Source organism: Myotis brandtii, unplaced genomic scaffold (assembly GCF_000412655.1).
Source record: "Myotis brandtii unplaced genomic scaffold, ASM41265v1 scaffold136, whole genome shotgun sequence".
NCBI lineage: Eukaryota > Metazoa > Chordata > Mammalia > Chiroptera > Vespertilionidae > Myotis > Myotis brandtii.
In genome coordinates this window covers 904234-927257 of record NW_005354829.1, presented here as the reverse complement: position 1 = coordinate 927257, position 23024 = coordinate 904234, and the positions used below count along the sequence as shown (strand labels likewise).

Below are 23024 nucleotides of genomic sequence, written 5' to 3'. Positions count from 1 at the left end.
ACTGGGTCCCCTGGAGAGGCGAGTGCTCCGGCTCCATGGAAGATGCTGGACCAGGGAGCAGCCACTCAGAGGGCGGGTCCACAGCCACTTGGCTGACCAGGATGAGCAGCGCTCCCACAGTGGGCCGATCCCCGCAGGCCACGCCCCCCACCAGTGCACGAATCCCATGCACCATGCCTCTAGTAATAGTAATAATAAGAATTATAATAATAGTCAATGATTATGTCCCACAATAATCAAAGAGTCAAAGAAAGATGTGACTTTCTTTAGCAATCTATGCAGTGAATAAAATCAGTGTCTCAGGTTAGGTTTTCTCGAAGCAAAACCTGAGACAGGGATTCAGATACTCATAATTTGTTGAGGGGCTGCTTTTTAGGAAAAACGCTGTTGGAAATGAGGGAAGCAGGGTAAGGAAGGAGATAGAGCTGAACAAGGATGTGGTCTCAGGTACAGTGTCACCTTGGCCAGAGCCATTGGGAGGAAGGCCTCAAGCATAGGTCACAGGCAGGTATCCTGCCTCGAAGCCAGGGGACTTGCATTTGGTGGATCCGTATCTGTGAGTCATTGATTATGCGATTTTTTTCTTAATGTAGATACTTATCAAAATAAACTTCTCTCTTAGGACTGACTGTTTTGCTTCATCCCATAACTTTTGGTATGTTGTGTTTCTATTTTCATTTTGAAACTCGGATCTTAAACTGGAACGCGTGGTTTTTCCTCTGGGCAGGATGCAAAGGTGATTTCCCGGGTTCTTGTCCAGGTGGATTCTAAGAATGAAGCCACGGCCAAAGGTGGTATAGGAAAAGGTGGAAATTGGTTGAGAAACAAGCACAGACTCCCACATGGGGAGGGGGAGTCTGTGTTTGTGTTTGGTATCCCCTCTGATTGATCATTATAGCAGCTTCAGAGCTCAAACCCCACGCGGGGTTCACCTCTTTTCCTTCCTTTTATTTTTCTACTCCCTGTGGCCTTCTTCTTTATTCTGTGAATTGGTGGCTTCCTCTCCTTTATTCTGTGAATGTCTACCTTTTGGAAGCTCCCTTCTTCTGTGAATGTATACCATTCGGCAGCTCCCAGCTTTGCAGCCCTGTGGTTCTCCCCCATGGACCCTCTAATTCCTAAAAATCCCTAAACCTGCCTTTTTTACCCCAAAAAACTCCTTTCAATTTGTTCAAGATATTTGGTTTTTCTTTTGATTTCCTCTTTGACCCATTGGTGGTTTAGGAGTATGTTTACTTTTCTACGTATTTGTTAATTTTCCAGTTTTCCTCCTGTCATGATTTCTAATTTCATACCATTGTGTTCATAAAAGATATTTGCTATGATTTCAGTCTCCTTAGTTTGCTAAGACTTGTTTTGTGACTCATCATATGATCTGTTCTGGAGACTGTTCCATGTGTGTTTGAGAAGAATGTGTATTCTGCCACCTGCTGTTGGATGGTATGTTCTGTATGTATCTGTTAGGTTCATGTGATCTCAAGTATAGTTGGAAGCCAGTGTTTTCTTATTGATTTTCCGTCTGGGTGATCTATCTATCTATCTATCTATCTATCTATCTATCATCTTTCCATTGTTGAAAGTGGAGTATTACTAGTTAACAAAAAAAGAGAGAGGCATCAAAATTACACCTAAACTACTGAACACCATCATTCAGAACAACTTGAAATCTAGTTGAATGGAAAACCTACAACTAAGGATTTAAAGAAGCCACAGGCCCTGGCGCATTAGCTCATTTGATTAGGGAGTCGATCCTATACACCAAGGTTCTAGGTTTTGTCCCTGGTCAGGGCACATACAAGAATTAATCAGTGAGTGCATAAATAAGTGGAACAACAAATTGATGTCTCTCTCTTAAATCAGTAAAGAAAAGAAAAAAGCCACATTGAGACTGGCAGGAGGGACAGAGACATAGAATGGGGCTGATCCTTCACCCATGTGCGACGGGTAAAAATTGGGAGGGATATCTCAGCTGCAGAGGTCCCCCTGAGGAGCGAGGGGTCCCAGCGCCACACCAGACCTCCTGGCCCAGAGTTCCAGAGCCAGGAGGAGAAGACAGAGACATAGAATGGGGCTGATCCTTCACCCATGTGTGGTGGGTAAAAATTGGGAGGGATTTCTCAGCTGCAGAGGTCCCCCCTGAGGAGCGAGGGGTCCCAGCGCCACACCAGGCCTCCTGGTCCAGAGTTCCAGAGCCAGGAGGAGAATTCCTTATAACTTCTGGCTGTGAAAACCGGTGGGGATTGTGGCTGAGTAGGAAGAAGGCTGCTGGAGTCCCAGGCATTCCTCTTAAAGGGCCTGCGCATGGACTTAGTGGGACTCCCTCCCTCTGAGCTCCAGCGCTGGTGCAGCAGTCTGAAAGGAACCAGGGACGTACGGGAGGAACTTCATTGTCTGGCATCAGGTCAAGAGCTGGGGTGGAGGCAGCTTTCTGCCAGATGGAAGTGCTGGCCGAGGCCATTCTTCCTTTTCTGAGGCCTCTGCCCCCATTTGGCCACTCTATGCCTTTGACTGGAGAATTCAATCTATTTACCTTTAAGGGAAGTATTTACAGGTAAGGACTTACCTATGCCACCTTATTGCAGCTATAGGCAGCTTTCTGCCAGATGGAAGTGCTGGCCGAGGCCGTTCTTCCTTTTCTGAGGCCCCTGCCGCCATTTGGCCACTCTATGCCTTTGACTGGAGAATTCAGTCTATTTGCCTTTAAGGGAAGTATTTACAGGTAAGGACTTAACTTATGCCACCTTATTGCAGCTAAAGGTATTTTTAATATTTTTGTCCTTTAACCTTTAAACTAGAGTTACGTGATTAACACACCACCTGTTACAGTATTAGCGTATTCTGAATACTCACCTCTACCAGTGTGTTGTGTGGGATGAATGTTTTCATGTTACTCTGGCACTGAGCTGTGCCACCTTGGAGAAGGGGTGATGAGGGAAAGTGACACTGTTCCTTTGACCTTCTTCAGTGCGTCCACTCTTGGGATTTTATGTTTGCTCCAGTGGCAGGCTGGGACCTTTTCAGTGACTCTTGGACTTCCACAAGGGCACTCTATTCATGGGTGATGGTCAAAATTGGTGTTCTTGGGGGAGGGAAGGCCGCAGAAAACTCCTATTTTGCCATTTTGACGCTGTCACTCCCCTGTGGTCTTCTTTGACGCCCACTCCAGCAAGATGGAACGTGGCTGCTGCTTGAGCACCTTACAGCAGCAAGGTGTTAAGCTAAACGATTCCTTAAGAAGCTGAGAGAGTGTGTGCTTCCAAGGTGGTCACAATTTCCCAAGTATGTTGTTCTGGCCTTTATGGTCAGTGATTTTCCTTGTGGTTTCCCAAAGGCTCCCCAAAAGGCGCTGCTTGGTGTAGCTTTTACTTGGCTCTCAATTCAACAGAACAGCCTGTGTAGAGTTTCAGGCACCACCTGCGTATTGAGACTTTCCATTTGGTGTTTTGGCAGGAATGCAAGACTTCAATTACCTGAGCAGCAACTGCTTCGAGATCACCATGGAGCTTAGCTGTGAAAAGTTTCCACCTGAGGAGACTTTGAAGACCTACTGGGAGGATAACAAAAACTCCCTTATTAGCTACCTTGAGCAGGTAAACACAGTCTCCAGTGTAAAATGGAAAATGTAAGAGCCTATAAACCTCGTGTACAATTGTCTCCTAAGAGGAGCCTAGTCTAGGGGAATCCTTCCAACCAGAATGACATTTGGAAAACATCTCAGTAGTGGTTCAAATAGGCTTTCATTTGTTATGGGGTTTGTGGTTCATGAATGTTCACTGAGAATTGATTAAACTAGAGGGTTGTGGAGAAGTGAGGTGAAGCCCTGTTTTCATTGATACTGCTCTAAGCAAGGGCAATCCTAGGCCCACCCTCCACCCTGATCACCTTTGGCCTGTCAGGCAGGACCAAGACTAGAATGAGGTAAGTGAGGCATCTAGGATTTAAGGAGGCATTCACTCTCAAGTTCATGCAGGCATGGGATCAGCATGTAGGAGTGAGTGCGTCCTTAAATTTTGTGCCCCACATACCTCACTTGTCTCGCACTAAACTCAGCTAAAGGTAGGTAATAATAATAATGATACCTTACATTGATTGGGGATTTATTATTTCCCAGGCATTCTTCTAAATGCTTTATGTGTAGCAGTTTATTTAATTCTCACAACAACTCTATGAGGGAACGTATAGCATCATCATTATCTTCTTCTTTTCCATCACCATCATCCCTGAATTAAAAATGAGGAATCAGGGCACAGAGAGATTATACAGCTCGCCTGAAGGCTCTCAGCCAGAAGCTAGGCTCTCTAGTTCCAGAATCACTGTGCCATATTGCCTCTCATGACAGGATCTTCACCAGAGAGTCACTTATGTCGCCATTCCAATGGGATCTGTACAGAATTTTGGGGCATCTCACCATCTGTCAGAATAAAATCCAGTACCTACCCAGGCCAGTCCCCTGCTATGTAGACATTGGCACCAGGAGCAGTGATGGTGAAAAAGACCTAAAGAGTCTTCCTTGCCTGCAGTGCTTTACAGTTTTAAAATTCCATTCTGTGTGTGGCCATTTATACCCAAAGTCAAGTGGAGTGACATTAGTTTCAGGTGCCTGCAGATAGTCCAGACTAATTTTAAAGTAATTTGCACACACACATAAGACACACACACATAAGACATGTACATGTAAACCCAATGTATTTAAGAAATGTAAAGTCAGCTTAAAATTTTTTTTTACATACATCAAATATCTGTACATGAGGCCTTACCAAGAGGGACTACCATGAAATAGATCCACTGCTGCCAGACAGTGATGTTCAAAAACACCCTGAACAAGTGTTTTTTCAGTCAATGGAATCCTGCTGCATGCTAACATAAAAAGGTATTTTCAACAGCAAAACTGAGGATAATTAGCCACATGGACCCCAGAACAACCTTGGTGGGGACCCTTGTAAACGTCTCCTTTGCGGAGAGTTGTATTTGAATAGATCTGAGAGTAAATACATTTTAACTGAAAAATGTATTTTGGGGTTAGAGGAAATAAGACGAGGCTATTTGCTGTGCTTTCCACTTAGGTATCAAAGAATGCCTCCTTAATACAATGCTTTTCATTTCATGTACATATTTTTTTTTAAGAAAAATTTATTGAGCTATTTCTTTATCCTTGGCTTCCTGTGAGGCACTGGGGCTAGTGACTACCCTGAAGAAGGCTTCTATTAATGAGGTTCAGAAACATGATTACCCAATTACAAGCGAGGGTGATAAACGCAAAAATAAAGGTGAGCTGCATAGAACAATGGCAGTATAGAGAAAGGTCCCTAACTCAGTCCTGGGGCACAGAAAAGGTTTCTCAGAGTGAGACTGTAAGATTTATTATAGTTGATGCCAATATGATTATTACTCTGATCAATAATTAAAGAATGGATTCAACTGCTGCTTAAGTCCTTTCTTAGTTCTTGAGAAAAATGCAGTATAACACAAAATAAAACACAAATATGTGCCATTAGGAAAGAGGAAAAATTTTGTCATATTTATTGTTGCAGGTGGGCATGCATCAATTCATCTAAAAGCTCTATTAATTTATATAGGAACAATCTGGAAAGAAGAGGGACCAGGAATGCAGTCCTGTTGTATGCCACTTGGAATGAGAATTTGACCGGTCCACAGATTCACGTGATCAGTGGCATCAGTGTTAGGGTGCAAGCTGTGTGGAAGCAGTAGGAGTGGCATTTACAGAGAGCTCATAGAACATTCCAGTTAGAACACTCCAGTTAGGGACTCAGAGTCTGGTGAACGATCAGTGAAGACTGCCAGAAATTTTGTATTGAAATAGTTTTCTTGACAATGAAACAACATGGTGGTGATTAATAATTTGAACACCTGGGCCTAAAATCTAAGTGTGAACTAGTTTACAACTCCTGGAAAATAGGTGATTAGGAGATCTAATTCCATAATTGGTTGAGAGGAAATTTCTTGCAGAGTTTTAAAGGGATGTTTGCAGGAACTGGACTTGTACAGTTAATTAGGGTAGATCAAGCATGTCAAACCCGCGGCCGCATGTATGCTGCCTGCCAGCTGTGAGTTTGACATGCTTGTGGTAGATAGTTTGCTAACAACTCACTAGCTTTGGAACAGTTTAGTTCTCAAAATTCCAAAGAATTTCTAATGGGCAGGTGCTTCAGAATCATCTAGGTTCTTGTTAAAAATGAATTTCCTGTCCCACCACCAAACCATACTCCCTGCAGGGCAGGACCCCCCAAAATTTTCCATTTCAACAAGCTCTATTGCATTTAAGTACACAAGGGTTTAATGACTACTGATTCCAACAGTCCCAGCAACTATGGGGAATGTCAGTCCTGTTGTATGCCACTTGGAATGAGAATTTGACCTGTCCACAGATTCACGTGACCAGTGGCATCAGTGTTAGGGTGCGAGCTGTGTGGAAGCAGTAGGAGTGGCATTTACAATGAGCTCATAGAACACTCCAGTTAGGGACTCCGAGTCTGGTGAACGATCAGTGAAGACTGACAGAAATTTTGTATTGAAATAGTTTTCTTGACAATGAAACAACATGGTGGTGATTAATAATTTGAACACCTGGGCCTAAAATCTAAGTGTGAACTAGTTTACAACTCCTGGAAAATAGGTGATTAGGAGATCTAATTCCATAATTGGTTGAGAGGAAATTTCTTGCAGAGTTTTAAAGGGATGTTTGCAGGAACTGGACTTGTACAGTTAATTAGGGTAGATCAAGCATGTCAAATTCGAGTTTAATTCATGCGGCCTGCCGGCCATGAGTTTGACATGCTTGTGGTAGATAGTTTGCTAACTGAACTCACTAGCTTTGGAACAGTCTAGTTCTCAAAATTCCCAAAGAATTTCTAATGGGAAGGTGCTTCAGAAGCATCTAGGTAGAGAGGGAGAGATAGAAACATCAATGATGAGGGAGACCTACAGTGAATTTTTTTTAAACAGCAAAGTTATGCCTCACAATTGGCATATAGAGACATTTACTTATTTATTTGTTAAACTGCATACTGTAATATGTCTTGTGTTGAAGAAGCTGAAAAAAGTCAAGTCACAATTACTAACTAGCATATATTTGGGCCTAATCCAGGTGAATTATATGTTTTAGAAGTGATTGACTTACCTTCCAATGATGAAATTTAAGCTTTCATTTCTGTAAGGTTTATAATACTGATATCAGGATTATAGTGCCTCAAGATGCATAAATTCATCGCCACAGTTTTTCTGGTCCCCAGTGACTCTTTCACCATGGGAATGTCACTCAGAAACCAACTTTTTATGTTTCCAATGACTAAATTTCAACCTGTTAATTTTGGTTGGCTGATTCATAGCTCAGTATTGGGAAAAAGATCATCAATTCACTAGATACTAAAAGTGTGTTGTTGTTGTTTTAATGGATTTACTCTCGCCTGGCTGGTGTGGCTCAGTGGTTGAGCGTCAACCTATTTTTTTTTTTTAATAGGACATACAAAACATTTGCTGATAACCAGGGTCATCTCTTCCATAAAACATTGTACCACTGACAAATTTTTTCTCTGTTCATAAAGGGACACAATCAATGATTCTTTCTCATCATTGATGTTTCCCTCTTTCTTCCTCTATGAAATCAATAAAAAAATAAAATTAAACTTTCAGAGAGGAAGAGAGAGGGAGAGATAGAAACATCAATGATGAGGGAGACCTACAGTGAATTTTTTTTAAACAGCAAAGTTATGCCTCACAATTGGCATATAGAGACATTTACTTATTTATTTGTTAAACTGCATACTGTAATATGTCTTGTGTTGAAGAAGCTGAGAAAAGTCAAGTCACAATTACTAACTAGCATATATTTGGGCCTAATCCAGGTGAATTATATGTTTTAGAAGTGATTGACTTACCTTCCAATGATGAAATTTAAGCTTTCATTTCTCTAAGGTTTATAATACTGATATCAGGATTATAGTGCCTCAAGATGCATAAATTCATTGCCACAGTTTTTCTGGTCCCCAGTGACTTTTTCACCATGGGAATGTCACTCAGAAACCAACTTTTTATGTTTCCAATGACTAAATTTCAACCTGTTAATTTTGGTTAGCTGATTCATAGCTCAGTATTGGGAAAAAAATCATCGATTCACTAGATACTAAAAGTGTGTTGTTGTTGTTGTTGTTGTTTTTTTAATGGATTTACTCTCGCCTGGCTTACATATAATAATTGTATAAACTTCATTTTAACCGAATGCACTTTTCTTCTATAGAAAGGGGGTTCCCATGATCTATTTTTACCGAACAAATCACCCCCAGAGGTTGTGGCTTAGAACAGTAACAGTCATTTTATTATCACTCAGGGGTTTTTTTTTGTCCGGGCACATGCCCAGGTTGTGGGTTTGATCCCCAGTGGGGGGCATTTAGGAGGCAGCCAATCAATGATTCTTTCTCATCATTGATGTTTCCCTCTTTCTTCCTCTATGAAATCAATAAAAAAATAAAATTAAACAAAGAAAAATAATTATAAAAAATGTATTTACTCTCTTATCACTATAGCGGTTGCCAATAAAATTAGCATTTATTATTACCAACAACATGTATAACTTTTTACCATTTCTAAATTGCCTTTAGAGAAAAGAATTACATGTTGCTTTTATAGAATTTCAGAGATTGTTTTTTTATTTGTTTATTTTGAGATCATAGTAAGAATATTTCTATTTGTGAAACCAGTACATATACCAAAATGTAAACTTTCAATTTCAACACATTTTTATTATTACATATAATAATTGTATAAACTTCATTTTAACCGAACGCACTTTTCTTCTATTGAAAGGGGTTCCTATGATCTATTGCTACCTAACAAATCACCCCCAGAGGTTGTGGCTTGGAACAGTAACAGTCATTTTATTATCACTCAGGGTTTTTGAGGAGCCAGGAATGAGGAAGTTGTATGTCTGTGCAGTTCTGACTCGGGTCTCTCATGTGGGTGGAGTCAGGTGGGGCCTGGAGCTCGGGTGGTGGGGATGCTGAAGCAGCCAGGGCTTCCTGCACATCTCTGGCTGACGCTCTATCCACTGAGCCAAACGGGCTAGGGCACACTCAGGGTTTTTGAGGAGCCAGGAATGAGTTGTATGTCTGTGCAGTTCTGACTCGGGTCTCTCACGTGGGTGGAGTCAGGTGGTGCCTGGAGCTGGGGTGGTGGGGATGCTGAAGCAGCCAGGGCTTCCTGCGCATCTCCCCATCTTCATGTCAACCCGGCCTCTCCACGTGGTCTCCTTCTTAGGACTTAATCTGGGCTTCCCCACACCATGGTGACTCCAGAGGTTTTTTTTTTTAATAGGACATACAAAACATTTGCTGATAACCAGGGTCAGCTCTTCCATAAAACATTGTACCACTGACAAATTTTTTCTCTGTTCATAAAGGGACACATGAGGCTTATTCTACTTTCTGTAAGGAAATATTCACATGTCATCAGCAGCAAAAGGAAAATCATTTTCTGGAGCCAGATTGAGAAGTAGCCTGAGCATTTGGGAGGTCAGGACATAGGTTTGTTAAGTAATGAAACTGAACTAACATTTGATGTTCCAGAAGCAGCGCTTTCTCAAAAACCTGAAGTGATTGTCACTTCAACACATACTTTAGTTGAATTATCGTTTAAAAATAAAGAAAAAAGCTGTTTTTGTAGTTTGCATTGCAATAGCTAGTTGATGACTGCAAGTTAATTCCAGGGCGTTATTCTCAATACAGCTCTTCCGTTTTATTTCTAAGCACAATTTTCAGCTATGAAGTTCAGTGATCTTTCATGCCACTTACTTTCAACCAAAAACAATACTGTTAATGGGTTTGATGCCAAAGTAGTCGCAGTATATATCATTTTATCTAGAATGAAGAAGTATTCATGTTATAATAGTCTTGTTAACTGATAGTGACCATATAAGATAATCACAGGTAACTACATTTAAAACAGAGAGCAAGTAATGAAATCTGCTAAGACCAGAACTATTTTAAAGATACCATTTTGTTGTGTTTTTGTTTTGGTGGTTCAGAAGGTACTGCAAAATCTTTCCTTGACTCAGAACAAGATGTCAGTTTTGGAGGGATTACTTCTCATTTGCCCACTTGAGAAAAAGCAGATTAAAGAGTGCACAAAACATTCAGTGGCCTTTTGAGCATGTTTCGGGGACCTACAGTATTTTGTTAGAAAATAAGGAGATGCTTGATATGAGATGGACTTTTAGGTCATTTCTAATGTGAATTTTCTGGGTGTTCTTGACTTTCACAGGTACACCGAGGAGTTAAAGGGTTCGTCCGAGACCTTCAGGGTAAACCAATTGCCAATGCAACCATCTCAGTGGAAGGAATAGACCACGATGTTACATCCGGTGGGTGTTCTCTGCCATGATCTGAGGCTCTCGTATTATATACAGGAGCCCAATTACTTACCATAGTTATAATTCTTATGCTGCTCTAAGCAAAACAATTAAATGCTTCATATCTCTTTATCTTCTCTCAGCTTTAATCTAGGTAAATTTCCTTAAGGGAGCAACTCAGGCAGTTACCCAGCCTGGCTGCTGCGTTTAAAAATTGGGGTGCAGCAGATGGCGCTCTTTCCTCGGGTATCTCACTGCAGAGCTGCAAGGTGGTGCCATCCACTGGAGAGTCTCTGTTGTTCATGAGGCAAAGGAAAATGAACCCCCTAGCATTAAAATACCAGTGCCTTTTTTTTATTTCTCTTAGGAAGAGGTGCTGGCCTGGCTGGGTAGCTCAGCTGGTTGGCGAACTATCCCGATAGACCAAGGTTGCAGGTTCAGTCCCTGGTCAGGGCACATACAAGAATCAATCAATGAATGCATAAATAAGTGGCACAACAAATCAACGTTTCTCTCTCTTTCTCCCTTCCTATATGTAGATGTCCCAAAAATGTATATACACTTTAATAGCTGATAGCTCAAGTTTGAAAATGAAATGTATTTCAACAAACACTGCCTTATAATTATTCAAAGTGTGTGTATGTACTTTTTTGGACATCTATCTATTATCTATCTATCTATCTATCTATCTATCTATCTACCTACCTACCTACCTATATATCTATATACCTATATATCTATATATCTATATACCTATATACCTATATATCTATATACCTATATACCTATATATCTATCTATGGTGTTAATGACTTGTTCATTGAGGAGGGAATGAAAAGAGTAGGAAAAAGATAACTGCCAGTATATTGTGCATCCAGGATTTCTCATACGTTTCTTCACTTAATCCATATAGTAAATCAGGACCCACTCATCGTTAAACAGGTTGTTATAGGATTGAAGTCGATGTTAGTTGTTTTGAGGTTTAAACCACATTTCAATTTTCCCAGTTTGGACAAAATGATATATTTTCCTGGCAAACTTACCTATTTCTATTAATGACATTTATCCACTCATTTTAGTTTAACTGTCATATGTTGGGATCTTTTCAACAACCAAATTAATATCTTTTAGCTATAAACTCTTTACATATTTCTAGGCCTTATAATTAATTTCTAACTTATTTCCCAAACCACTTTATACCATTACCTCTTTCTTAGCATCCACATTTATAACTTATATTTTAAATCCTTCTTTGTTCTCTAAAATTTCATTTATTAATTTATTCAATAATCTATCAACTCACTAAGTGCCAGCACCCCTTTCCAAGCGTATACCAGAATCTGCACTAAGATATTGGCCCCTTGGCCCTCAGGAGGTCGGCTGTTGAAGATGGCACCCAGGCATCGATCCCTTCTGGCCACAGAAAACCTCTCCTATCTGTTAACCCTGGTGTGCCACACAGACCTTAGTTTCTCTGCATTCTGTGATGTGGAAGTTTTAGTAAAATCTAACAGGGAATAAACATAGGCAGAAAGGAATAAAAATGGAGGCTGGGTTTTGGGACACCCCAGCTGTTCGAGGGCAGGGCGATGAGGAGGAGCCAGCAATGGAGTCCAGGGTAGAGAGACGTCTGGGTGCGCCGTCCTGGAGCCTGCGAGTGTTTCAGGAAAGAAGGAGGGTTGAAAAGTGTCCGGCAGGTGAGCCTTGTGAAGGAGCCTGAGTGGAAGGTCTTGACGAAATCCGTTTCCATGGGGTGGTGGCAGCCTGCTCCGGGAGGCCCAAGAAAGGATAAGAGGAGAGAGCTTAGAGCAGCGGTTCTCAACCTGTGGGTCGTGACCCCTTTGGCCGAACAACCCTTTCACAGGGGTCGCCTGAGACCATCCTGCATATCAGATATTTACATGACGATTCATAACAGTAGCAACATTACAGTTATGAAGTAGCAATGAAAATTATTTTATGGTTGGTTTACAACATGAGGAACTGTATTTGAAGGGCCAGAAGGTTGAGAAACACTGGCTTAGAGAGTACTGGCCAGTCTTCTCAGGAACTTTGCTATAAAGCAAAGGAGATAAAAGGGTGCTGGCTGAAAGGAGACGTGGAGTCTAGAGGTAGGTGGGAAGGGATGGTGACGGGGCCTTGTTTTTTTGCTTATTGTTTTAGTTTCACAGTGAGAGTGCTGATGAGGCTGTCTGAGCGGTGTTAGGAGACAGGAGGAAGTGTGGTGCTGGCTGAAAGGAGACGTGGAGTCTAGAGGTAGGTGGGAAGGGATGGTGATGGGGCCTTGTTTTTTTGCTGATTGTTTTAGTTTCACAGTGAGATAGGAAGTAAAGCATGGACCGAGAGTGCTGATGAGGCTGGCTGAGCGGTGTTAGGAGACAGGAGGAAGTGTAAATTGTTCCAGGGACCTAGCTGCTCAAGGTGTGGCCCCCACCGGCAGCTGGATCAGCGTCTCCCAGGAGCTGGTTAGAAATGCAGGATCTGAGGCCTCCCCACAGAGCTAGTGAATTAGAATTTCCATCTTGACAAGTCCCCCAGTGATCCGCACTGACCTAGGGAAATGGGAGACTGACAGACTAGCAGGGAGGGGCTGGCAGGGAGGCAGCACAGGCCCATGACCTGTGCAAGGTTGGCGTTTATGAACCAGAGACAGACCACCATGGGCACATGCCTTCTCCAGCTCCTTGCACCCCACAGGGCAGGTGTAGAGGGGAGAGGTGGGGGTTATCCAGGGTTGGCAGTTTGCCAGGTGTGTTTTGCCACACGGGAAAAGCAATGACTTGAAGGCCTATGCGTGAGAGTGATTCTAGTGGTGGGCCATGGAGGCTAGTCCAGGTCAGGAGGGAACTCTGGGTACATGGAGAGTGAAAGAGGGGGACATGTAACTCAGCTTGAGAAATCTCTGGAGAACTTGCTGAAAATACAGTCCCTAGAAGGCAATCCAACCAACACACTCAATTTAGAAATCGAAATGTCTACCAAGTGCCTCAGGGATTCTGGTGAGACTGTCTTTGGGCCACACCTTGGGAGACACTGATCTAGACTCTCCGACCGTTAGGTCCTCACCCAGAGATACGTGGCAAGAATAAGAAAGATGCTCTGACCCCACCGCTTGAGGGCTGTGTATGTCTTTTTAATCTGTGTTAGTCCTGATGTGATTATGGAGAGTCATTATCTTAGGAGATTTATCAGACAATTTAACACTGATATCTGTAAAACTGATATGGGAACTGATGCCCTCTAGCAGTTAAAATTAATCGAATTCCATTAATAACTGCTTTAGAAATGGGAACAAAAGGAGTTGAACTGAGGTATACCGGGTATTCCTTCTCGGGTATTACTGTGCATGTCACGTATGTGCCTTGTGATTTGACGTTTTGTTTCCTTACAGCAAAGGATGGCGATTACTGGAGGCTGCTTGTACCTGGAAACTATAAACTCACAGCCTCAGCTCCAGGCTATCTGGCGATAACAAAGAAAGTGGCGGTTCCTTACAGTCCTGCTGTTGGAGTAAGTCATCGTATTAACAGTTGAGATTGATTAAGCACTTGTGTGTGCCACGCATAGTTAAGTGGCTTTTATTCAATCTTCATGATAACGGTCACCGTTGTCTCAGTGACGGTCTCACTCAGCCCGGCCCCTGCCTCGGCCATGGCTCAGGCTGAGGAGAGGGAGGGGATGACATCCCCTTCCCTTGCTCTGTGTCTCTCGATTCTCCATGGACTTGACGAGGACGCCTCATTCCCAAGGAGAGTTGAGTTCCTGGGCCATTGGCCTCCATGGTGGTTTGGGGATGAGTGAGCAGCTTCGAGATTCTGGAAAGCAGGGCCTTGTGGTTGGGGATGCCAGGACACTGAGCTGCATAGCAGGAGAAAATTCAAGGTTGACAGGAGAAGCGCACTGAATAGTCAAAGGCAGAAAATTAATTATAAATTACATCTTTTTCCCGGCTTTACTAAAGTCCTTACTAAAGACTGCCTTTACATAATCTGCCTTTAAATACCCTGCTTTTAAATAATCCTACAAAGCTATTAGATCAAAACACAGTTCAAACGTAATGGTTTTGCATTGTCTCCCCCTCCCCCCCTCCAAGTATCTTTTATTATGAGAGATTTTTTAGGGTATACTTTAATTCAAGTGGCTAAATTGAACTTATCCTAAAAGCTCTGAGATTACTCTTTTTTTAAAAAAAATTAATTTCAGCTTTTAAAAATACATATGCACTTTGATAACAATATATTCCTGATTTTCTTTTTTAGGTTGATTTTGAACTGGAGTCATTTTCTGAAAGGAAAGAGGAGGAAAAGGAAGAATTGATGGAATGGTGGAAAATGATGTCAGAAACTTTAAATTTTTAAAAAGGGTCTAATTAGCTTCTTTTGTTCTGTACAATGTAGTCTGATGTAACGTGACCATTTTCTTTTAGAGTTTGTGCAGTTAGTTTTTAACGTTGACTTATTTTCAACCATTTAAATATTAATAGACATTACTTAAAATAAATAATTAAACTCTTAGAGGTAAAAATACAATAACTTGCTCTCTTTCTTCTTATATAACGTTCATTTTCCTACACATATTATACAAGAGATTGTAGAAAAGATTGAAGTGATCTGGCCATCTTAGACTTAACTGCAATATTCCATGTGTTATTTACAGTGCAGGACTCTTTGAGTCATTCTAGCTTTTAAAAATTAATGAATGCCTTTTAATATAATTGGTGACAATGTCACATAATGAATGCCATTGAAAAGGTCAATAGCTACAGCTTGGAGTTGTGAGCACTATATTGAAAGACCTAAGTTGTTCAGTGTAAATTGTCATTTGTCTCTTGTGCTGACTGGCTATATACGTAAGCATGATCTTGTTAATGCATTTTTTGATGGGAAGAAAATGTAAGTGGTTAGCAAGAGGTTTTCTGAAGGGAATGGAAATTGACGTCTTGCTTGTACATACAGGGGCTATACTGCTGTACTCTACTGCCTGTTAACATTCCTCTGAAGTTTAGGTTCTCTCGTGGTTGTAGATTGACCCAGAATTGCATTAGAAATGAATAAAGGTTAAAAAACAACACCACCCCCATGGTCTGTATTTGAATGCTCTTGTGATTTTGGTCTAGAGTTGTGGTCTCATGATAAAAAGGTGTTCCCTTGATAGCGGCCTCTCATCTGTGCATCCTCTGCATTTTCAAATTTATTCACTGACGGCTGTTTGCCGAGCATAGTGCAAGCTCCCTGTCTATTATTGCAATGGACTTAAGTCTGATCCCTTGGATTTTATGGTTCAACTGTGGCCACAGACTTTAAATATACATTCAAATGAATATGTAATTATGAATTGGTAATGAGTAAAATGACAGGAAAGAATAGTGTGTAGAGAGAATGTCAGAGCAACTTAAATAGACCGGATGGGGTGACTCAGGAATGGCTTCTGATGCATCTAGGCCCAGACCTAAAATATGAGTAGGTGTGAGCAATGCAGAGTGACTGAGGGTAGGGCAGCGGTTCTCAACCTGTGGGTCGCGACCCCTTTGGGGGTTGAATGACCCTTTCACAGGGGTCGCCTAAAACCATTGGAAAACACATATATAATTACATATTGTTTTTGTGATTAATCACTATGCTTTAATTATGTTCAATTTGTAACAATGAAAATACATCCTGCATATCAGATATTTACATTACGATTCATAACAGTAGCAAAATTACAGTTATGAAGTAGCAACGAAAATAATTTTATGGTTGGGGGTCACCACAACATGAGGAACTGTATTAAAGGGTCTCAGCATTAGGAAGGTTGAGAACCACTGGTGTAGGGGTGTTGTGTGTGTGCACGTGTGTCTGTGTGTGTTGGTTTGGTTGAGTGTTTCAGATATAGAATTTTTTTAAAAATAATGTTAACTGTTGTAATAATAGACTCCTGAATACATAACAGCTTACGCGCAACAGAAGTGTATTTCTTACTCAGGTAACTGTACTGGGCAGCAGACAGAAATATGTCTTTTCTCCACACCGTGTAGAGACCGCTGCAGTCATTGCAGAAGAGGGACAGGGAGACAGAAAAACCAACAACGAAGTTTTCATTGCCTTAGCCCACAGGTGACACATACAAGCTCTGCTCACATTTCATTGGCCAGAACTAGTCACATGGCCTCTCGTAACTGAACAGGATGCAGCAGGTATGGTGGGGGAGGCAAGTAGAATGTATGTCTCTAGGACCAAGTCAACTACCCGTTCAGTGGTTTCCATATAGTCTTGTCCTTGCAACCATTTGTGATTATACAGGGCTTCAAAGTTCCCCACTGCCCTGGTCATGCTCTCAGCCTGCTCTGAGTTCATCTAATGAAGGGTCTAGAATTGAGTACTGTTGGGAAGGAAACTCTCCTCATTGGTCAATGTTTCCGTGTTGAAGGACCTCCACTGGAATCAGACTCCTGGCCTCTAGCCCCACCCCTGACACTCCTTGCAGAGGGCAGGTGGTGACAGGTGAGTGAATTGGGAGAAACAACTCTCTCAAAGGACTGTAAGCTTCCCCTTCCCCAGTGTTCCCTGCCCCCGGCAGACACAGCTCCCAAGTCCCCTGGGTGCTGAGTAGGCTCTGGGTGTGTGTGCGGGAATGCAGGGAGGGCTTGTGGGCATAGAGTATTAATCTTTGGTCCATAGGTCAAATGTCATTTTCTCCCATTAGTTTATAAATAAAGCTGACAGTTAACCTCTATTGGTCTCCTGTGTCTTATTTTTCAACTGGTTCTGAACTCAGAATGGGAGAAATTGGCATTTTATGTTGAATTCCTAAAATCTTTTAAGAGGTATAATACTTTAATGCTTTAAGTGTGGTGTTATTTTGTTTGTTTTGCAGAAGTAACATGGGCCCATATCTCTCACTTTCTGAATACGGCACTTCTCTTAATACAGTCCAAGATGATACTGACCTTTTGGAGGTTATGTTTTATGATTGCCTCATATAAACTTAGCATAAAATGAAAACTCTGAAGTAAGGCTTTTGCTTTGATTTGAAACTAAACATTAGAACAGACAAGAACATGGAGGATCTGAGGGCTCAGGGTTAAAGAGATCTGGATTATGAACAACAAAGCCGAATTGTCTTAGGTAACAAAAATCAGAAAGGGAGGGGACTGGGCAGTTGATTTTAATGAAATAATGAGCACATTTTGAACTTTGCACCCCCTCTCCCCCCAATTGTCAATGAAAATCAGACACATTGCGATGGAAAGAATAGCTTATTTCAATTCACATGTTGATTTTCAACCCATCACATAAATGAAGATAGCTATTACAGGAAGGGAAGTATGAATTTTTTTTTTTCCAGGGCAGCAAGATTTTCTTTTTGTCACCATGAAAAAGACCTTGGGAAGTATGAACTTTGATATTATTTTATTTGCACAACTTCTGAAATCTTTCCATCACTTGATGTTGTGGGAGGCTTAAAGACCATCATTTGTTCCAACGTATGACTCAACTTCTCTTTTCACAATTCTCGTAAGGATTATCTTCTGTGGTTGGGACTAGATGGCATTTGGAGTTTCTGCCTCAGAAACGTCAGGATAGAATGTGCCTGGGCTCTTTAGACCCTTCCTGGTAATACACTGCATCCTAGTTTTGCTGTTCTTAGTAAACATTTTAGGTACTTACAAAAGTTCTGATTCTTTACCCTTTAATTTTTTCAACTAGAGAGTCAGCCTATGAATCAACTCAATCATAACATGGGTTTTCTAAGGCAGCACATACTTTAGTTTTCTATGATTCATTGAAATTCACGCAAAATTCCCCAAGAATCAGTGTTTTTAAAAGCAGAGCAAAGGTTTGGCTTAGCCCGGTTAAGGGTCATCAGTGAATCACAGGAAAAATCACCCCGATGAAGCTTGTTGGAAATTTCCATGAAGCCAGAGACCACAGGCTGGTTTTGTGGGTTGTTGCGCTTTCTTCTACCTATTTGTTAACCTATCTGAGCTGTTTCAGCATTCTATCCCCTTCCTTGTCTTCCGTTCCTCTTATTTTGGAGGTTTATTCAGGAATTACTAAATACTCACCGAGTGGTCTCTACGGGAGAGTAGAATAGCACACTGCCATGGTCTCTGCCTAAGGCCATCATCACCGGAATCACCATCACTACCATCACCATCACCACCATGGAGCGTGTGTCTTGTGCTACACTCTGTGCTAGGTACTTGAAGTGCAATATTTTTTTATTTTCTTTTTTAATCCTCACCCGAGGACATTTTTCCATTGATATTTTAGAGAGAATGGAAGAGAAAGGAAAGACAGAGAGAAATATCAATGCGAGAAAAACACATCAATTGGTTGCCCCCTGCACAAGCCCCGGCCGGGGCACGGGCCAGGGAAGAGCCCGCAACCAAGGTACATGCCCTTGACTGGAACCGAACCTGGGACCCTTTGGCCCGCAGGCCAATGCTCTATCCATTGAGCCAAACTGGCTAGGGCTGCAATATTTTGAAATCCATTTATAATACTAAGATAAGGAAGTATTGCAGCATTACTATTTAACAGATGAAGAAACAGACTCAGAATTTATACTCCTCACTGCACAGCAATTAAGTGGCTGATTAAAATTTCTGTTTGCTTGACCCCACTTTCAGTTATAAAATAAATAAGACATGGGGATGTAATGTACAGCATGGTGACTGTATTAGTAATACTGTATTGCATATTTGAAAGTTCCCAAGAAGGTAGATCTTAAAAGTTCTCATCACAAGGAAAAAATTAGCAACTATGTATGGTGACAGATGTTAACTGGACTTACTGTGGTGATCATTTCACAATGTACACAAATATTGAATCATTACATTGGACACTTGAAACACATATAATGTTATATATAGTTATAATTCAATTAAAAAAAGATAGAAGGTGGAGGGACTTTGCCCAGAAGTTCTGGGTAATTGGATGTGAATGTCTATCCACAGATGTTTGTTCAAAGAATGAATGAATGTATGTTGAGAGAGGAGGGAGCACACAGTGCCAGGTGAGCAGCATACACTTGAACAATGATGTTCCAATATTAACCTAGAATAAAATCAGAGCCTTAGCAACAGCAAGCAATCTGGCACATTCAGAAACTTAGAAGAAAACACTTACTGATGAAATAGACATACATATCACTTCCTTTTTACTTTATAAACACTTAACAATGACCAACTGGAATTGCTACAAAACTGAGAAAAATAGTCTTATTCTCACATTTATTTTCTATATAATTTTTCAGAATTAAACTTACTGGCTCTGGGCCTTAAAATTGATCTGGCTGAAATCCTCTTATCCATAGACTTAAGGAAACGGACTAATGAACAGCTATTTAAGGAATTCCTAAGAAATCACAGTTGGTTACTGTAAAACAAAACATAATACCTACAAAATGATACGACGACTTTTTTGAGTAGCAGAATCAGTGTTTGAGTTAGGTCTCATGAGTTAGAACATCACAATAATGCATTGTTCTTGGTGTGCTGATTAAATGACTCTTTCAATTTTCAAGTCACCCTCTGGCTAAAAGTACCGTTTCGTCTATCCCACATTCACACTAATATTTATTCTGCGAATTCCTGAAAAATCAGCCCTCACGCTACCAGGCCCACTTCCATCCCCGGCTCTTGCAATGACGCCATCTCAGAGCAGCTGCCCGCAGTCTCTGCCGACAGCTACCCTTTGCTGCAGAAACATCACTGCGGCCTGTCCTCGGTGTCTATTTTAAACCTCAACGTTGAAGGACAAGATGGTGAGAAAATCGCCTTGAGTCTAACCAGGGCTTTGTCAATGTGTTGCCATGGCTTCTCTGTTGTGGGATTTGGGGGGTCTGGTTAGGGGAGATTAAAGCAGTGGGTGGTGCAGCATTTTTTGCTTTAAACCTGCAAGATATTTCCTTGTGCATGAAACGTACAGAGGCCTTTCAAAGCCAAGTATGCGTGTAATTAAATCAGAAAGCACCAGTTTTATGAGCACAACCTCAAGGCCCAGACCGCCACGCGTGCTCCTTGTCGGTCTGCAGGAGGCGCCAACACACGCTGAGCGGATGTGAAAAGGAGGATTAGATGCTGGGTGTGTGGCTGAGTCCTTTGCCAAGTGGGTCCCGCAGGCTCCTGCCCACACCAACTCGGCGGTGTTATCTCCTCTTCCTTCTTTGTCACCCACGCAGCAGGGAGAACATGCCCCCGGCAACCACAGCGCAAGACTCTCTCCGCTCCAACTTCTTAACTGGGGCAGCTGTGACCCACGTCCACACACGCTGCACGTGGCCTGCTGATTGGCTGCCGTGCCCAGTATTGACAGGTTCGTTGGGGTTGTTCACAAACAAACAAACAGGAAAAGCAGAAAGTCATTTCCCCCCATTTAGGACTCACTTTCAACCCAGTGTCATTATTTTTGAGTTTTTGCAACATAAAATGTGGGGCCCGTTTCTCTTGCATTTCTGCTCTCCTGGTTTTCTGATCAGCTGTCTCTCATAAACATTTTGCCTGCTGCAAGCTTCCACAACTTCCCTTTGCCTGTCGTCTTTTCTTCTCTCCTGCCCCCTCTGTCTTCCCTTGCATTCGCTCCCTCTGCCCCTCTGGGCCTCTCCACATGGCGATCAGCCAGGAAAGCAGTCGAAATCAAGCAGTGTAGACTCTCTTTTTTCTCCTCCTTCCCACAGGCCCTCCCTCTGGAAGGGCCTTCCTGGGAAAGGGCCTTAGAGCCAGCCGCTCTCTGGTCAGCCTGCTCTCTGGAGAATCCGCTTGACCTCCACAACCTTGTAAGTCCCCCAATCCTGACCCTGACCCCAAGAGCCCAGGTCCTCATCTGGAATCTGCTCTGCCTTATCTGAAAGCAGGTCTCCTGAATGAAACAGGATCTTTAGAAAGAGTTATGTTGCTTCTCTCACTATTTTTAAAAAGTATATTTTTATTCATCTGAAAGCAGGTCTCCTGAATGAAACAGGATCTTTATAAAGAGTTATGTTGCTTCTCTCACTATTTTTAAAAAATATATTTTTATTGATTTCAGAGAGGAAAGGAGAGGGAGAGAGAGAGAGAAACATCAATGTTGAGAGAGAATCATTGATTGGCTGCCTCCTGCATGCCCCCTACTGGGGATCGAGCCCACAACCTAGGCATGTGCCCTGACTGGAATCAAACCCAGGACCCTTCAGTCCTCAGGCTGACACTCTACCCACTGAGCCAAATCGGCTAGGGCGTCACTATTGATGAATATGAGAAACTGCAACCAAATTGATGAGACGTCCGGAAGGGTGAACTGAGATCAGGCCGGTGGTAGAGAAGAAAGAGCCGGGACCCAGCTCAGAACGCCTACCTGCGCGGCAGCTGCGACTTGTTGACGCCTCCAGTGGCAGACCAGGTGAGTTCGGCACCTTTAGAACCTCAGTATCCTCATGCTTGACTAGAAAACAGCATAGTTGCTTTAAGATATTTATTAAAATGGTATTTATTAAACCATCTCATAAGTCTACACATAGGAACTTCCTATAGCATGCAAGAGAAGGCCAAAATGGAAGCACACTAAAATCTTTAGCTTTGGATGGTGAGCATATTTTGATTCAAATACACCGTGACTCAGAAATAGCTCTGTGCTGCCAGCAAATTCTGGACATACAATGCCATGACGCGTAAATGTCAGTAATGTTGACTCCCTGAGCAAGACAAGCAATCAAATCTTAGACATACTCCCTCCACCGCCACACCCCCCCCAGGGCGAATCCAAGGAATGCAATGAAGCTGCAGAGTCCGACGTTACAGCCTCGGGGGGAGAGGAGTCAGTGAAAACTGGCACTGATAACACAGGGCATGGCCAGGGCAAGAGGGAGCAAGGCGGTGGGGCTGGGGGTGGGGGTGGGGGTGCTGCCGTTGGTGTGGGATGATGCTCTGCATCCAACTCTATCGTTCTGATATAGGACTGTCTTCTTCCTCTTCTCCCTCTCCCTCTCCATATCCATCCCCATATAGCCAGCCATGCCCAGGAGCTGTTAGCACCTTGTTCAGAGTCTACCACACCCACTGGGGGTTGGAGGGACCAGAGATGGGAGAGAAGAGGACAGGCAGGCAGTGATGCCGCTTCTGCTTTTGGCTACACTCCATATTAAATAGATCTGCTTCTTTTTCATTTTTAAGAACCTAGTGTTAAGAATGTCCAGTCCTTAGAGCTGAAATAAGCTGTCTTGAAACGTCGCTTACAGGGCATTTTGAAATACTTTTCCTGCTTACGCATCAGAATAGTGTAGCGTTAAAGAACAAATGAGATGATGTGAAAAATCGACTGTGCTATTGATCGGTGTGAGATGACGATGACATACATTCCCATAGAGATGTGTGCCAAGTCATAGCAAAACAGTTAAGATGCTGTCGAGGGAAAATTGTGTAGAATTGCTTGGGAAGAAAGTATTTCTGAATTTTGAAGGGGATTTCTCTTGTAGTAGGTTGTTCTGCTAAAAGACAAAAGCAAAAGTGTAACAGTATCCAAGTGAGAAAAAGAGGCTCTGCCTCAAGCTGCTTGGTGGTACATGTTGCCGCAAATATTCTTCACTGTATACACGTTCTTTGTAGAGTTCAGGTCATGCAACCTTTTAGTTTTAAAATATTGCCATGTATGTAAACTTCTGATAATTTTGGAATGTCAGACTTTGTCCTGTTCTTGCAATCCCC

At 42.2% G+C, this 23024-nt stretch overlaps 1 protein-coding gene across 1 annotated transcript in view; it reads left to right on the top strand.

Moving 5' to 3' along the window:
- CPE (carboxypeptidase E) overlaps positions 1 to 15433 on the top strand; it is a gene marked incomplete at its 5' end in the record, with an annotated part of 87565 nt that extends 72132 nt beyond the window's left edge. Inside the window, 4 exons of the mRNA XM_014535021.1 lie at positions 3451 to 3590; positions 10273 to 10372; positions 13752 to 13870; positions 14620 to 15433. Coding sequence (XP_014390507.1) covers positions 3451 to 3590; positions 10273 to 10372; positions 13752 to 13870; positions 14620 to 14718 — 458 coding nt within the window. The remainder of the gene's footprint in view (positions 1 to 3450; positions 3591 to 10272; positions 10373 to 13751; positions 13871 to 14619) is intronic.
- Positions 15434 to 23024: the final 7591 nt, after the last annotated feature.